The 18,854-nt window shown below is 34.8% G+C and overlaps 1 protein-coding gene across 9 annotated transcripts in view; it reads left to right on the forward strand.

Moving 5' to 3' along the window:
• Positions 1 to 1,509: 1,509 nt before the first annotated feature.
• Positions 1,510 to 18,854, forward strand: part of LOC126832175 (regulating synaptic membrane exocytosis protein 1) — a 44,096-nt gene continuing 26,751 nt past the window's right edge. For 4 of the 9 annotated variants that reach the window (XM_050563224.2, XM_050533558.2, XM_050533149.2 and 1 more), the window contains exons 1-5: positions 1,510 to 1,979; positions 13,334 to 13,556; positions 14,105 to 14,811; positions 15,532 to 16,379; positions 18,551 to 18,756. In XM_050563224.2, the coding sequence (XP_050419181.1) occupies positions 1,843 to 1,979; positions 13,334 to 13,556; positions 14,105 to 14,811; positions 15,532 to 16,379; positions 18,551 to 18,756 (2,121 nt within the window). In that variant the 5' untranslated portion in view covers positions 1,510 to 1,842. Of the gene's footprint in view, positions 1,980 to 13,333; positions 13,557 to 14,104; positions 14,812 to 15,531; positions 16,380 to 17,152; positions 17,233 to 18,550; positions 18,757 to 18,854 lie in introns of all 9 variants that reach the window. The other 5 variants (XM_050533232.2, XM_050533321.2, XM_050533403.2 and 2 more) reach the window with 3 other exon arrangements.

The raw sequence follows: 18,854 nt of genomic DNA on the forward strand, positions 1-18,854 counted from the left end.
ATTGTGGTTTTGGTAGAAGATGTGGTGGTTCAGTGAGTAATATTCTGGCTCATTAGCTATAGTTGGTATTAGCTGAGAAAGATTATCGTGATTTTTTTTTGGTGTAATTTGGTTTCCTCTTGTCAGTGACGCAGTTCGGGTGGTTTAGTGAGGTAGGGTGTTTAGTTTCTCTATGTACCCTTGGCATGCACGTAAAAGAACCCTTTTACATTTGTAACGCCACTGTTCGGGCAAAATTCCCCTCATATTACTAAAAAGTAAAAAAATTAGACTGGTTGGAGCTGAAAAGTAGGACGCCAATTTCATTTGTCATCAAGAATTATATAGGGGTAAAACATGAAGTAAGAAATCTAGGCATATAACATACAAGGACTGAAAATCACTAAGTGTGTACTTGAAACCCTAAAGAATAAAGCAAGGCATATATCAGAAACCTTGGATAAGTTAAATTCAATTCAAAATTATTTCATATTGAGATATATTTTGCTTAACTGAGATGAGAGTAAGTCGAAAGAAACTTCATACATTTTATTTCAATGTATCTGATTCATTAATAAGCACTTAAATAAACTTTTCAATACAGTGTATCTAAACATTTCATTAAGGAAGTGTTAACTAAATGAAATCTGCTGGTTCCCTCTTGTCAGTGACGCAGTTCGGACGGTTTAGTGAGGTAGGTGTTTACTCTCTCGGATGTTTCCTCTTGTCAGTGACGCAGTTTGGACGGTTTAGTGAGGTAGGTGTTTATCTCGGATGGGGCAAAAACCTGTGTACCCTTTGGCGTGCACGTAAAAGATCCCTTGTACATTTGTAACTTCACTGTCCGGGCAAAATTTCCCTCATATTACTAAAAACTAAAAAAATTAGACCGATTGGAGCTGAGAAGTAGGACACCGATTTCATTTGTCATCAAACGTATCATATAGGGGTAATACATGAAGTAAGACATCTAGGCATATAACATACAAGCTGTTAAGTGTGTACTTGAAACCCTAAAGAATATAAAGCAAGGCATATATCAGAAACCTTGGATAAGTTAAATTCAATTCAAAATTATTTCATATTGACATATATTTTGCTTAACAGAGATGAGAGTAAGTCAAAAGAAACTTCATACATTTTAACTTCATACATTTTATTTCAATGTATCTATGATTCATTAAATAAGCACTTAAATAAACCTTTCAATACAGTGTATCTAATTAAGGAAGTGTTAACTAAATGAAATCTGCTGTAAGATTAAAAAAAAATACAATGGTTGGTATTGATTTCACTGTATTTATGTAGACCCTCAACCACTTAAGAATAGATACGGCAATCGGTCTCTTAAATGCCAATAACGGTAGATATCCACTTTATAACCCACACTAAACTAACCAATCAAAATCACCCATATACCGTTATACTTACAATATCATGGAATATGATGACGTCACATCACGTTATTCCACCATTGGCTGGAAAAGCGTGTTTAAATTATGCTAGTCTAGTTTTACAGGTCGGTTTTGAGTTAATCAAAGACAGGCTGAGCTTGGAATCAGGACGACTGGAATATCGTGTCTAAAATTATGCACGACGCATATATCTAATTGAGAGGTCGCGAGTTTTGTGGTGTATGGATGAAAGGCATTGATGCCTTGTCAGAATACATTTGGATTATATTTTTGAGCAGGAATCGAGCTGAAAATGGTTTAAAAATGATGTGATAAGTTCAAAAGACGAGAATGGCGATATACTGCAAGCAAGTTCGACGAGTCTAAGGGCCGTAGACTATACTAGCCTAGTGCATTTGGTTTTATACCAGTGTGAATATCGGCCCGCTCCTTCGCTTAATACGGGAAGATGTCGACGAGTTCAAGGAGACCATCGCTTCCCCCCATGCCGGACCTCAATCACCTTACGGAGGATGAGCGGCTGGTGATTGAGGGTGTACTCGCCCGCCAGAGGGAAGAAGAAGAAAAGGAACAAGACATGATTCGGTAAGGAATTATTTCTCGCTTTTGCTAGCGAGACGGCCATGTTGTTTTTAAAATGAGGCTTACTCAATAACGCTATTTGACATTCGAGTGGGGATTAAATTTTAAACATATTTTAGATGAGCAAACGCTGTGTGGCTGATCACCGGGTCTGGGGAATAAACGTCGGCAATCAAGAGGGCCATTATTTCGGTACAGGCTACACTCGTTTCGTCGTGTTTAAGCAAGGGTTTTTCCAAAAGCAATCATGCATGCATATCAGCCTAACTGTGAAAGTAACGGTATAACAGAATGATACATTGTATGGAATGTCGACAGACAACAAGATATTGTTAACGGCACATAGTCTCGTATTGTCCTTACTGCACATATATTTACGATAATAAGATCGCGTAATTAGTAAACCGCAATATGTCCACTGTAAGTGTAAAAGGTGAGAATTGGACATTAACTACCGGGGACAATCAAATTAGATTTGGTTACGACAGGTGTTATTGGGTGCATTTCATAGCCTAATTTACAAATGACAGCTGAGAATCACCCAGGCATGAAATATAGTTCAGGCGTAACAAAACAAAAACAAATGGCATGGTGTGGATGCATGTGATACTGATACTTATGAGTGTAATCTGGAATGCAGGCCTACCCACTTACACTTGCATATAATCAGTTAATTGGTCTCACAAGACTATCTTGCAAAATGTATACATTGACTTCATTTTAAAACAATACACATCATTTCATCCATTTTTTATTTATTAAACTATCAGACTATAGTTTCATGTCTATAGTGATATCATATAGGCCAATTGCCAACCAGAAAATATTGCATAATAAATTAAAAGCGGTAAATATGCACCTTTTGATAAAACTATAGGTAACATATTTTTTTTCAATTTTGTAGTACTTGTAGTTGTCTGTGAAATAAGTTTCTCTGCCTACAGGGTTACAAATTGCAACTTATTCATTCATTTTTATTAGCAAATTAGATGTTCGAAATACCCTGACGAACTGCCACATAAAAGTATTGGCGATGGCTTGACGTATGATATGAATTTTTTACCTTTCTTACTAAGCCAAGTGAGGTCAGTCTGCCTGAAATAACTTTATCTAAAGGGAGTTTCCGCAACTAAGCAATATTGAAGACAAGTGTGGGTTAAGATTAGCATCATGATGTGTATTGGTCCCTATAGAAATAACAACATGTAGGTTTATACATAGTATTACAAATCATGGGATATTGAGTGTTATGGTGAATACACAGGTTACACACAAGAACCATGTACATTGACTGTGAGTTACTGGAATGATATTTGTTTTATAGTGTGTATTCACTGTGGGAGTATACATTTATTACACTCTAGATCTAAGTATATTCACTCATGATATGAAATGAATTTTGAAAAACTGAGTATATGTTCACTGTGAGTTATTTTGGAATTAACTTTTATCACTAGGTCCAAGTATAATCACCCAGTAGAATGTATATTGGTATATTAATATATTAATATGGTATAGTTTCTATATGTATTTGTTTGTTTCATCAAAAGATGCTTTGTGGAAGAGTATTTATGAATTTCAGCCTCTATAATTATATACTATGAACCAAAAACACAAACCAAAACGGTACATGTAACATGCCCCACCTAATGTACAAACAAGATGTTCAGAACACATGCTATACTGTGGCTAATCTGAGTAGTGGATAAATATGAAAGTCTGGTATTATTTCTGTACGCCCACATTGAAATGTGGTTGTATATTGTCGTCGCCCCATCCGTCTGTCGGACCGACATCCACAATTGGTTGTGGATGCTCTAGAGGCTAAAGTCAATATCCAACTGACTTTAAATTTATACACAGTGTTTAAGGCCATAGTTACGGCCCTTGATCACATTGAAAAATCTTTGTGAACGTATATTGTCGTTGCCTCCGTCCGTCCGTCCGTCCACAATTGCTTGTGGATGCTCTACAGGCTAAAGTTAATATCCAACTGACTTTAAATTTATACAGGGCGTTTAAGGTTATGAGACGAAGAAGCCTTTTGATTTGCTATGATTTTCAATAATTACAACCAGAGTTATGGCCCTTGATCACCTTGAAAAGTCTTGTGGATGCTCTGGAGGCTAAAGTTAATATCTGATTGACTAGAAATTTATGCACAGTGTTGAAGTCATGAGACGAAGAATCCTATTGATTTTCAACGATTTCCGATAATTACTGCCAGAGTTATGACCGTTGATCACTTCGAAATATAGTTAAAATCCATTAGACTTAAAATTTATATACATGTACAGTGTTTACAGCCATGAGAAGATGAAGCCTATTGATTTTCAACATTTTCTGATAATAATTGCTGCCAGAGTTATGGCCTTTGAAGACTGAAATATTTTGTGGATACACTCATGAGACGATGAAGCCTATTGATTTTCCACGATTTCCGAGAATTACTGCCAGAGTTATGGCCCTTGATCACTTTGATATATCTTGTCATGTCGACACTCCAGAGGCTAAAGCTAATATCCAATTGACTTTAAAGTTATACACTGTGTTTAAGCTCATGAGACTAAGAATCCTATTGATTTTTAACGATTTCCGATAATTGCTGCTAGAGACCAAAGTTATCATCCGATTGATTTTAAATTTATAAACAATGTTTACAGTCATAAGATGAAGACACCTATATATTTTCAAGGATTTCCAATAATTACTGCCAGAGTTATGGCCCTTGATTACTTCAAAGAATCTTGTGTATGCTCACTGGAGTCTGACCTTCTATCCGTATATATATATGCATACACCATGTCCAACCAGACAATATACAATAAAAAAAGAACATTTTGTCACGGCCGCCATGCGCTGACGTCACACAAAAAGCTAACCAACCTCTGAAGTCTTGTATACTTCCGCCTCAAAATGATGAATATTCACCAATACCTGGCAGAAAATGTATATGCAAACCCTCTTCTTCGATTCTATACCCAAAAGTCAACAAAAATCGCCATGCAAAAGGGGGAAAATGGAAAGGGAGAGAAAAACTAAAAATATCTTTGGCACTTGTTTCAATGGTCTACTCACTGCGAATTGATTTTGTGTGACGTCGGCGCATGGCGGCCGTGACAAAATGGAAACGGACGAAAGTAATGTAAATATTGGAAACAAGTGGCTATGATATCGTTTTGTGGGAGTATTTATGCAAATGAAAACGACTAGATTGAAGAAAAAACATATCTGAGTGAATCGACAGAGGTTTGATTGCCTGACATTACGAATTGTTGAAAAAAAACAAGCCGAAGCGAGAGCAGGTAAAATCGAGTCTTCAACAGGCATTGCATTCCTGTTCTTTTTTATTATATATTGTCTGGTTGGACATGGTGTATGCATATATATACGGATAGAAGGTCAGACTCCTGTGGTATGCTGTACAGGCCAAAGTAATCATTCGATTGACTATAGATTGATAGAGTGTAGGTCTTGAGACGGACAAGTATATTGATGTTCAATGATTTTTGATAACTTGAACAGCTCAATCTATGATATTAAATGTTTTGTATACTACATGTAAACGTCAACATGGGGCAGAACTAGAAGTCAAACAAATTCTAATGATTTTCTAATAATTACTTTATGAGTTGTTACTCTTAATCAGATTTTAGTGTATAATAAATGTTTCATTACCAACAAAAGAAAATATATGTGACAGCTCTTGTTGACTGCAGGGACAATTTGGCTGCTGTGGGTGTATGTTTTGTTGCCTGGCAAACTATCTTTTACACATCTGGACAGAATGCTTTTGAGAAAATTCAAAATTCGGTCATACCCCAGGAAAGTAAATGTAGCCAATAAATTGGATATTAATTAGCAATATCCTCATTATTGGCAATTTGTTTCTAATGTGAATCAGTATGGTTTTTAGAAATTTCAAACTTCAAAGGTTATATACATGTATTATTGAAAAATCAATAAGGTCTCTGTAGTTAGTGAAAATACTAGATTTGGGAATAAAAGAAATGAACCCATAAAGTATATAAACTAAACATGATGCCCACTCAGACTATAGACTTACAGGCCTGCTGAGCAGACAATCTACTCTGGACTTCGTTCCCCCCGCCATTTTATAACTCAATCAATCATAAAATACCTAATTTCGGAAATCCCTTCATTATACTATTAACAAATGTTGTATTTGATTATAACAGTCTGCCTTATTGACCAGTTGTCATCATTTACATATCAGCGAATGAGAGATTGTGTTTCATAACACCGGCATAACTGCAGCCTTAAAAATAAAAATCAAGAACTATTGTCACTAGCTTGGTGTAGTTAAACATAGATTATGCAAGAGCTAAATCTGTCTATTGCAGGTCTTTCTTTAGGCCTGAAATGTTATCTAAATTATTATTAATTAGACATTAATTAACCTATCCAGACCATAATCAACTCTAGATGGCAGCGCTAGCCTGCGATCTTTAGTGGATTGTGAGCCGATTTACTGCATAACTTTCCTTCTCGATTTAACGATTAAATGGGTAATTGAGACTATGCTGTTTATTGTACTGACTTTAGTAATGATGACCGAGGCTAGGAGGAAATTTCAGTCGCTTAGTTCTCGGTTCATAGTGGATCAATTTGAATGAAATTTTCAGCAAATTACCAGCAAATTACCTTTACACTATCTAGTTTTTAACTATTATAGTGAGAACTGCCAACTCGTTACCGAATCTCCCATAATGTATCTTTAAAGAATTAAATCCAAAAGTCATAATGAATGAAAATCAAACAACTCACCACAAGACTCTTCGCTCAGAAGGGCCAAGAGGTATCAGATGTTCCAGTGTATTCTACATCATGTATTACATTGATAAGCACCCTAACTTCTATCTAAGTAGTATTGAAATTTTCATATCTTTTCTTACTTCCACCAACAGGGACAATTGTCATGTTTTTTTTTTATTGAAAAACTAAGACTTTTAATATTTAGATAAGAAGCGAAAGTTTGAAAGGAATGGACCAAATCAATGAGGCATAATTATAGCCGACTTCTTGTTAGCCTGCATGTACTCTTGTACTGTAACTGGTAGGCCTACGTAACTCCTGAAGCGGACAAATAGGAAACAGTGATCCAATGGGGCTGCAATTCAACTCGGGTGATGTTAGCTGCGATGTTTATCAATTTCCATAATTTTTCTGCAAGTGACAAAAAAGCGTATAATACCGACATCCAAACTCTCATTTTAACCACAACTAAATATAATATCAAGGCCGTAAATATCGAACTTTCAATCAAATTGACTGACATGCGGCCTCGTTCAACAGCGGCCTCGCTTCGTACACTCTATCATTTAGCCTCGATCAAAAATTTCTGGGAGTATGACGTCAACTTAACGGTTAATCTCCGCTTACGACGCCATTTAACAATTTAATCAATCAATGAAATCCTGTTTAAATACAAGCCAAATCCGAGATCCGTGGGTCTACAGAGTGGATTTTGTGCTTGTTGTGTAAATATAGATCTAATTTATAATTTCTATGACATCTGAAGCCTAAATAAAGACTTGCAATAATCAGATTTAGCTCTTGCATAATGTATGTTTAAATACATTTGAATCCGATCTGTGATTCAACAGCTGTTCATGATTATCCGTAAAAATGGATAATCCAGACTTTGTTTATTATCGTAACAACGGTAACAATGACAATCAAGGCTACAATGTTTTTAAATTTCAGTTTTCTCGGTGTAGAGTGAAGTAATTTGACTGAAATTTTCAGCATATCCTCTTTACGTTATCTATTTTGTAACTATAGCGAGAATTGTCAGCTTTCTATCTGATCTTCCATAATGCCTCTTTAAAAGAACCAAATCCAATCATAGTAATTTGACTGTAATTTTCAGCATATCCTACATGTATTTATGTTACATGTATCTATTTTGTAACTATTAAACAATTTGACACTTTAGATCTATAAAAGTGAAATGATAATAATGCTACCAATGTTGACACTTCAATCACTGATTAGTAAACTGTTTTATTAACACTAATAATACAGAGAGGTCGATGCCATGTTCTCGTCCCAAACCCTCTAGGCGGAAGTGTGTCTTCCCGCCCTGAACACTGCGCATGTACAAATTTATATAAGGTAGGTAACAGTAAATATTATGATTACAATAAAGGCTAACAGGACTGATGGATGATATGTAACATGTATCTACAAAGTACACAGCACCAACAAATTTCTTGTTACAAACAGGTTATTATGAATTTAGTTCAACCATAGCAAACCCACCCACAAACAAGTTCTCTAGGGGATATTATAGAGGACTAGCTGTTGACCCGGTGCTGCGCAGGTTGTGTCTATGTTAGTTCCCAGTACACCAACCCGGAAGAGACATACAAACAAACGACAGTCACAAAATTTGGTATAGATCCGTGTTGGGATATCAAAATAGATATGACATCATATGATGCAAGCTGTTTTAACACTTAGAAATGCCATCAAACTTAAAGATCACATAAAAGTGGTATGTGAATTAAGCCAGTGAGTTTGATAAAATGCACTACATGTATAGTATAGATCAGTGTTGGGATATCAAAATAGATGTGACATCATATGATGCAAGCTGTTTCAACACTAAGAAAATGCCATCAAACTTAAAGATCACATAAAAGTGGTATGTGAACTAAGCCAGTTTGATAAAATGCACTACATGTATATAGTATAGATCAGTGTTGGGATATCAAAATAGATGTGACATGATGCAAGCTGTTTCAACACTTAGAAAATGCCATCAAACTTAAAGAGCACATAAAAGTGGTATGTGAATTAAGCCAATTTGATAGAATGCACTACATGTATATACACCAATTTTTGGATTTAGAGTAATACTAGTATTATTAGACATGATGGCATCTCTGGTGCATATTTATTCAAACAATGATTCAATTAACATGATGACTGCACTATCTATATAGGCTAATCATTGCTTATTCCTTGCTTATTGTATGCAATATGTAAATTGACAATTAATATAGAATTTATGGCATAGGAATTGTGTTCAATGAGTTTATATTCAAAAATTTATGGCATTTTTGCTGTGTTGACCGATTTAATATTGAATTATTAGTCAGATAAGCCATGTTTTAATTCAGTCGTGTGACAAAGATTACCGAATGCACTTAGAGCTGTGACAGCTTCTTTCATGATCTACAAACTTAACTTGATAACTCAATCAGCAATCTTAATCCCCTCAACTGCCAGATGCTAATTAATTTATTTCATTGGTTAGTATTCTTGTGAACAGTTAACACAATGAACTGTAGAAATGCAGGATATTTGAAAAACTGAGGTGTCATTATGCAAGAGCTAAATCTGCCTATTTCAGGTTTTTCTTTGGGCCTGAAATGTTTTCTAAATTATTAATTAGACATTAATTAACTTATCTCTATCAAGACCATAATCAACTCTCGATGCCATTATTAGCCTGCAATACTCAGTGGATACATTTTGTGATGGATGATTTAACGTAAAAATGGATAATAAAGACTTTGTTTATTATCGTACCTCCGCCTAAAATTAAATTGCTAATATCTCTGTTCAAATTGAAGCAATTTGACTGAAATTTTCAGCATATTCTGTTTTCATTATCTATTTTTTAAATATTATAGCGAGAACTGTCAGCTCTTTATCTAATCTTACCTAACTCCCCTTTAATTAGTGTATGGTGATTTATGGCTACATCACCACAACCAACAAAGTGAATTTTTTATACTGTCATACAGTACATGGCATGCACAGTCTTCATTAGACTAGTGGGTGCAGAGCTTTAGGACATTAAACCCCATTTAATTTACACTGTCATATACATGTAGATGCACCACTGAGTGTATTACATGTGTGAAGATGCACATAGGGAAATAATGAAAGATTACTAATGTATGAAAAGTAACAGACCAGTATTACTTCATTTATATTCAAAGGAAAATCCTGACATGTATTCAATGATCGTACATTCATGGATACAGGTACATTTAATGTATACAGATTCTGATATCTGGCGATATACATATAGAATGAAGGAGGAAGATATTGTTTTAAAGGCCGAATAAATGTTTAATTTGACACACTTTAGTAAGTACATGTAGTGTGACAATGTTGCAGTTGGGATGGTATAGTGGTCTAAAGTGTCGCACTTTGAGCTGTAGCTTTACGGTCACCTCTGGCTTGCAGTCATGGTTTCGATCCCTGGTGTGAGCATACAATCATGTAAGTGTTGTAGACATAGGTGCGCTTCTCAACCTTGTGGGTTTACCCCGGTTTCCTCCCACAGGAAAGACCCCTGCACACATGCTATGGTAATAAAAATAAGACAACTTGTCTGCAATATCACTCTCGGTGGAAGCAGACGTTAAACACCATGAACAACAACAACTCTATACTAGTCCAAAAATGTCATATAAATTAACACATCAATTGTGATCAAATCAAACATTTTCCATTTTTCTACCAATCAAATAGGGTGTGTCTTTTAAATGTTTACACATTTCAATTTATATCAGTGCCAATTGCCGTTATTTAGGTCATGTCAAAATGTACAGTATGTACAAAATGTACATGTCCACCACACATACATTTATTACTCATATTGCTACATGTGTTTTTATTGTCAACATAGTTTTATTAAACATTAAGAGACTGCACACATTGACTAGTAAAGATTAGAGATGGTGTCCATTTGTAACTTGTTGAAAAATATTGTTAATCAGATTCCTATCTTTTATTTTTATATTTAAAAAAAGCTTGAAAATGGAAACCAACCAACTTCATAATTTCAAGGAAATTTACAGATGATGATATCATTTTATTGACTTTTAAGTTTATGTATATAAAGACTATCAATTATTCTAACTTGAATAGGTTAAAGGTCATGGTGTATGTGTAAACATATGAGTCATATAGAGGTTGATTTATATATGTTAGGAGTATTACAATGACAATAATATTGAATAGAAAAACAGCCACCCACTCATAAGCGTCACAATGTAATAATATTGTCATTTATCATTTTCACAATACATGGTCAGATCATAATCTAGAAAAGGTAGATAAGTTTTAAATGTACATGTAAGTGTTTAAAATCCTATGGAATATATTTCATTACAAATAACATATTTTAATTGTTAAAACACTGGAAACAATGCTAATATCATTGTCAGATCGTAGTCTGCTAAATAGTTTGTAGTATGTGAACATGTAGGTCTGTATTACACACTCGGCAAACCTCGGCAGATTCAATTACTCTACATCTAGCCTCGGCTGTATGATGGTAAGTGATATGTACCTACGCCTATACAATTGCGATGCGGCACAGGTTTACTTATAAGGAAAACTTCCTGTTTTTAAAAAGAAGTTATCAAATTTGCGTCGTTCGATGCGTGTGTAAAATTTTTCGTGCAAAGTTGTCCTTGTTTGAAGAAAATCGGATAAACTTGAAAGAAAAACAGCTTCAGACTTTGAAATATTTGTACGATAAAATATCCTTCAAAGGCGTTGTCATGGGCAATGCCGTCGGTAATCTGGGAACTTGAAAGTAGTTCCAATGGAGGATTTCGTCATACAGCCGAGACTAGATGTAGGCTACTGGAATCTGCACAGGTTTGTCGAGTATGTATTACAAATATAGGCCTATGTGTCAGTTTTAAAATTCTTAAAATTCTAGGCACTATAATTTATTTTGATAGTTAAAACATTGGAAACCGTTTCAAGTATTACACTGTCAGAACACATTCTCTATAATGTAAGGAATAATATCCCTGTTTGAATTAAAGGCTAGAACTAGTTTGTCTAATGTATAGTTCAATTATCAATATTAAATTGTAAATTTTATAATTTTTGAAATTCTAGTAAGTGGAGTTTTTTGTTCAGTTTCGAATGTAAGTTTTAAAATTCTAGACCGTACATGTATGTAATGGGTACTATATAATGTAAATTACATTTAATTTAGATTAACCTTTAGCATGTTTTATTGTTGTTGTAATACAAATCTACATGTCACGTACCAGAGTCAGAATCCTTTACAGTTTTTTTCAAATCCAAATGTTAATCCAGATATTGAGTGAATATGTAAATCCACTTGATGGTGTGGATTCTTTGGATTTGAAACGGTTCACAACTCAACAACATAATTTATCTGTGTATGTCTGTCTCTACCCACAAATACATAAAAGTTTTTATTTTAGAATTATAGTGCTTAAATTCTAGTAGTGTTCCGTTTCACACTTTCAAACCTAACAGTACTGGACACTATTTGGTCCAGATTGATATTTATTCCAGTTCATCCAGAGATAATTTGGGGTGAAGTGATCAAAACTTGAGGAATTGGTGATCTTATTGCAGGACCAAAGCCTAAAAACCCACTTTGGGAGACCTTTTGTGTAATTAATGCGAACACAGGAGACCTTCCCCACAATTGGCATCAGAACCTAATAATTGATCACATAGTTAGATTCTGTTCACCAAGTTTATTAGATAAAACAAAAAAACTAAGACCATGGCATATTTCCAAAATTATGACTCACACTCGTAATAACTACCCAAAGTGTACTTATATTTATTTATATGAAAGTTTTAAGTTGCTGTGGTCAAATTCTCTGAGTGAATGAAGATAATTTGTGACTAAATGCCTTCAATTTCCATTCCAATCCATCATTAGTATTCCCCACAGGCTCATTTATATAACACCATATTATGCAGGGTATGGGGCCCAGACCTTGCAGACGGTCTAGTGCCAGTCCTATGGATGATTAAGTTAGAATTATCAAGGGTTTTCTGCAGAGCTTTGAATTGAATTAATAAGTTAGTTAATCAATATATGGATATGTTGTTGCAAATTGGGTACACATACATGAAACATAAATACCAGAGAGATGGAATGAATACTCTCAAATATAAAATACAAATACACTAATGAACAAAGGGCTAAGATTTTTTTTTTATCAAACTCGTTCAAAATTAATGAAAAATAAATAAAAGACCAAAATACCATCTTTAAGAGTCTCTGAAGAAAATGCTTGAAATATTTTCTTTAAAAATACCTCCCGAAAATAAAACAAATTATAACCAACTACTAGAATTCAGAGCAATTAATCCCAGGAAAGCTTTAAAAAAAAAAACATCAATAGAGCAAAATTCAAAAGGCATTTCAGTAAGAATCAACTGGCTTGATTCATTCAAATTGGTTATTGTGTTGGCCAACACAAACAGATCTTTAAAATATTGCATGACAGTTGGGATGCAGTACTGACCTTTGAGGGTCGCAGTTTGATATAAATGTAGTAAAACATGTTTTTATATATTTTCAGTCAAATGAAGGATGAGTTTGAAAATTACCAACAATCGGTTCTTAAATTAAATGAAGAAACAATTAAAAATGTTCCAGAGGACATCGGTGCTGTCTGTCAAGTATGTCACAAGACAAAATTTGCAGACGGGGTCGGACATAGTTGCCATTACTGCCAAATCAAATCTTGTGCTCGCTGTGGAGGACGAATGCCTATCAAAAACGCCAACATGAAAGGTGATACGGTAAGTGAAAGCATAAATGTTTTTTTTTGTAAGGTCCAATAATACAACAACATGTACACGTACCAGCAGCAAATTTCATCTATGCTGGCTTTAAAATCAAATTCCTCTGAGCAAATTTTAAAAATTCCAATAAGCTTTGAAAATTCCATACGGACTAGATAGAACTCTGTGTATCAGCCAAAAAGTGACAGAAAAATAGTTCTGCAAAATGCAATGTAAACTAATGAGATGATAACTCCAGGATTTTTATAATCCAAATATTAGGTTTTCACCTTATGCCTCAATGAACAATTCCACCTGACTGCTGGAAATAGAAATAAGGGTAGGTTGTAAAACCATTGTCCTGGTCAACTTTGTCTCGTAGCACAATGCCTGTCTTCGAAAGTAAGACATTAAAGAAACCGGTTTCCATTTGTTTCAAGTTTCCAGATTTTTAGTGCTAGATAAATGTTACCTTACACTTGTGTACTATATCCACAAGGATACTACAACAAAACAAGCATAATGATATTGTTACCCACAAAAAAGAATTTTGTCTCTCATTGCAGATTGTTTGGTCATGCAACCTTTGTCGAAAGAAACAAGAAATTTTGGCGAAAACAGGGGCTTGGTATCATGGGGGGATGGCTAAACCAGTTGCTCTTGACATTCTTAGTGATGGGGCTTCTGGTACAGGAAGCGAGACAACGTCTACAAAAACTGACGTCAGCCCTCCCAACGAAAAGAAACCGAAAATTTTAGAAAAACAGCAGGATAGTAGTCAAGGATCAGAGAAAGAAAATATTGAAAAGCATGATAAAAGTTTTGTGCGAACGGGGAGTATGCAAGGAAAAGAACTCAAAAGACAATTTTCAATGACAGATGCAGTGACTAATAAATCTACTGAAAATAAAGACGGTACTTCTATTATTGAGAAGGAAAAATTACGAGAACACGGACAAATACCCGAAAGGGGACGTGGAAAGGAGCGGGCTCCTGCCAGACAGCGACATCATAGTGAAAGTCGTCTTTCGGAAACGGATAAAAAATTTCATGCGCAAGAATGGCAACACACGGAAGGTGGAAGGGATCGTCATGGTGTTCCTAGATCACGCGATCAATCTGCTGATGTTCTAACGAGTAGTCAACCAAAACATCCAGAAGATCGCAAACATGAGCGCGACCGAGATCGCGTGAAACATGAAATGAGTGATCATAGGGATCCGAGAGATCCTAATGAACGTAAGATGGATCCCACTCGTGAAGGTCGACACAGGTAGGAAATCTTTGTTCAGTCAGGATACTAGACTAGAAATCACTAGATTGAATTTTGGCATTTATCTTATTAGGAAAGGTTGTCTATAAATACAAGTTAATATCTAGTACATGTAGGTCTATAATTCCTTGCATTACATGTAGGTCTCCAGAGAGCAATGATTTAGAATCATTCGAATCTTAATTTATTACAGAGTTTTGACATGAACTTCGAGATATGGAATCGCTATATTTTCGTGATTTGAAAATATTTATTAGTATTGCTACACCAGCTTGCCATCTGGGAACAATTTAAATGATTAATGAATTTGGTTTAGAGTCTTATGCCCAATAGCTTCCTTAGAACACACATTATTTGTTAAGATGCTTATGTAACAATGTTCATATGATATATATAAGACTATTGCTAATGTAAGACAAACCCTAAGATAAATTGAATTGGGACCGAAAGATAATTTAGAGAAGTTGCTACTCGGTTTATCTTTCAAGAGATTATTATTTGTTGTTGGTACATCTTTGAACTTTAATAAAAGTCTATAAATAGAGGTTTTTGTTATTGTCCAAGTTCAGCCAGCCAAAGTGTCTGCATCCTCCCCTAGCCATTAAAGGAGGTTGGAATGATTTTAACAAATTCAGGTTTCTTGTACTTTGTTCTAACATTAACATATTTGGCTGAGGTAGTGATTTTAGATTGGTAACATTAATATATTTTCCACTTCAGGGAAGGTCGAGATAGGGATGGTAAAGAAAGAGATCGTGAAGGTCGAGATAGATCAAATCACGGCAGTACTCATTCTTCGCATTCATCCCATTCTACACATAGTTCTCATCCTCCCCACGGTCCTCATGACCGTAGAGAGGAGAGACCCGAAGATCTTGATAGAAGACGAGATCGTGATGCCACGAAAGATAGGAAGAAAGAGCCAGTACCTGATAGATATAGACAATCTCCAATAAATGGTCGTCGTGAACATAGCACTTCTCGCGATCGAACGGCAGAAATGCAGGAATTACGCGATACTACGCAAAATCGTGAATCTAGGGAATATATACGGGATCCGTCTCATGATCCTCATGCAGTAGAAACACAAGGGGATGAAGTTCGTGTCGAGAGAAGAGGTAGTAACAGACATCATCGTGATCGTGCTGGAAAAGATCAAAGGCGATCTCCAAGTCGGGAACGTGGACGATATAAGGAAAGTGATGTGTCAGACTTCAAAGATTCTCCGATCCCGAGACATCGTATTTTAATTGATCATGCGAGTGATACGCCAACTGCTTCCGAGGACTCGAGAGAATTTTACGACAAAAGACATCTGGACCCGAGTTCGGCCAAGAATAATCGTAAAAAATTGGAATCAATGCTTAGAAATGATTCACTTAGTTCTGATCCATCAGACTGTGTTCGCCCACCTCCCCCGAAACCCCATAAACATAGGCGGGGTAAAAAACAGCGTCAACAATCTCTAAGTAGCTCGGAGGACGAGATTCGTTCCACACCTGAGTGTTCTAGTTGTGAGGAACTGGATTTAGAATCTGAGAGTGTCAGTGAAAAAGGTTTGTATAAAGGTGATTGTGTTTTATTATTCTAATAATTTTGATTATTTCTATTTTTTCATGACTTGAGAATTACAGAATTACAGATTTTCATTTGGTGAAAGTCGAAAGGTGATTTATCGTTCTGCTCTGTTGGTTTAAGTTTATTTAAAGTACTTTACAGGTCAGTCATTGCAGTCCATCTGAACTTGAATGAAAAGTTTTGTTGTGATTATTCAAAATGGCTCAGAATATAGAAAAAAGGTCGAAATGAACAAAATCCTTGATGTTCTGTTCAGTCATGTATAAAAGGCAAAATGTTATTAGAATATTAGAACCCTGCAATTCTCAGGTCTTGAAAAAATAAATCTTTACACATAGGCCTCATACACATCAGAAGCATTGAGAATTTCAAAATCCAAAATTATTCTACAGTTGCTTAATGCTATTCTGATTTATATCATTTCAAAATTTGTATAGTAATAATGCAATGAGACAGGCCCATGATTTTACACTTTCTCCTTCTTTTGTTAAATCTCTGGCTTTGGAAATCTGTTCCTCCTAAATTGTTTCTATTTGATGTTACAGAATTTTAAATTACTTTCGCTCTAGTGGTACAAGGAAAGAAAAATGTTCTTATTTTAGATTTTGTACACTGTTAACTGTAGGTTGTGCATGAAATTGATGCACAAATTCCAATTCATAAAAATGTTGTGAGGGCAGGGGTTATCTTTTCAGGAAGTGCAGACAATTCCTGTAATTAATTTGAATATATCTTTACTTTATTGAAACTTATTCCAATGTAGGTGAATTTAATGAAATATGTAATGATGACCAGTGGAAAAGAGATGAAATTCTTGCTGCAAAAATCAAAAAATTTCTGTCGGTGAGTTCTTGTATCCATGGCAACTGATAAATGGCCACCCTTAGTAACAAACACAAATAAGGGCTTGTGCCTGGTTGTCATGGGAATACATTTAAATAAATTGGAGATTTATAATTATATGAAAACTGAGAAAAAACATCTAAAATTTGGCAATAAGATGTTTCTCGTAATATATAAATCTCCTTTTCATTTACATAAAACTGTGGATGTGGAAAACTAAAAGGACTAATCATATGTGCTTATGTGTGAACCAAAACACAATTTTTGAGTGGAGGAAATTAAGTGTGACGGCCACAACTTGCAATGGCTAAACATGGATTTATGGAGAGATTCTCTGTTTTAATATATACATGTTAGTGGGCTGTAACTGTTCTCAAATTAGGCAAATTTTCTCAAATTACCGAAAATGTCAAATGAGTTGATGCATTAAATGACCTTATTTATGTTATTAGTCAGGCAATATTGGTTAATTTGGATATTTTTTGACTGTGAAATAAAGGTTACTTCACAATGAATATATCAACACAGTGTTACCAAATGTTACCATATTAATTTTGAGAGTATTTAGCTATTATTAGTAATTAAAAAAAATAAAATAAAGACTAAAATGGAGAAGGGTCAATGCCTTGAGAGGGTGGGTGGGTCATATTTGAGAATTTTAAAGGAAAAAGTGCGGTAGTACATATAACTACAATTAATACCCTTATCTCACCTCACTTCAGATTTTGTTTAAAGAAATTAAACTATAATGTGAATTAAAATTTCATTGATAAGTTCTTCATATTGCATGCTAAATTTCAACTTTATATTAGAAATAAATGACATCTTATAACCATGGGTCAGTTTTGAAGATAGGCTTGGCTGTAGCACCATCTGGTGTCCTTATATACGCTAATTACCAATATAAGGGAAGAATAAAGCTAAACTTTCTGCCATTATTTCTGTTTGGAATAGAAAATAAGTAGATATTGATTGAACTGTTTGTTGATATTGATTGAATCTAATAAATATAAAAATGTCCAAATATTCATTATTCTATTTAGATGGTTTGTCCGGAGAATTTTCCAAATTATTTAAACTAGAATATTTAAACTGGACCTCTGGGATATTTCCGGGTATGGTTATTTTAATTCTATGGGCACTCATAACCTGTGGTATTTTTTTTTGCCAGCAGAACAATTCATAATATAAAATGAAGTTGACTTTTGGCTACAGAAGCACACAAATTATTCGTCCTATATAGTTCCCGATGTCACAGTTTTATGTAAATACAGTCTTGTTACTTTATCAGAATTGATATTTATTTCCGTAATTTTAGGGGACATATATACAGATGTCCAATCAGGGCGATTAAACTCGTCCAAGTCTTCTGATTCTCGACCCAAATTACAATATGACACTGGGAGAGGTACTAGTTTCGAAGAATCCTCATCCTGCATTTCGGAGCCACATAATATAAAGGATTCTGGCATTGACACCGGCTTTTCAAGTAGTTGCTATTCACTTAACGAAGAACTTCACAAGGTAGCTATGAAACTCATTCTTAACAATCTTATGACTATTTTACCTTTATTATCTCTAAAAGCACAAGAGTTAATGCCAGGGTTGGGTAACTCTTGCTA

This window comes from Patella vulgata, chromosome 1 (genome assembly GCF_932274485.2).
Source record: "Patella vulgata chromosome 1, xgPatVulg1.2, whole genome shotgun sequence".
NCBI lineage: Eukaryota > Metazoa > Mollusca > Gastropoda > Patellidae > Patella > Patella vulgata.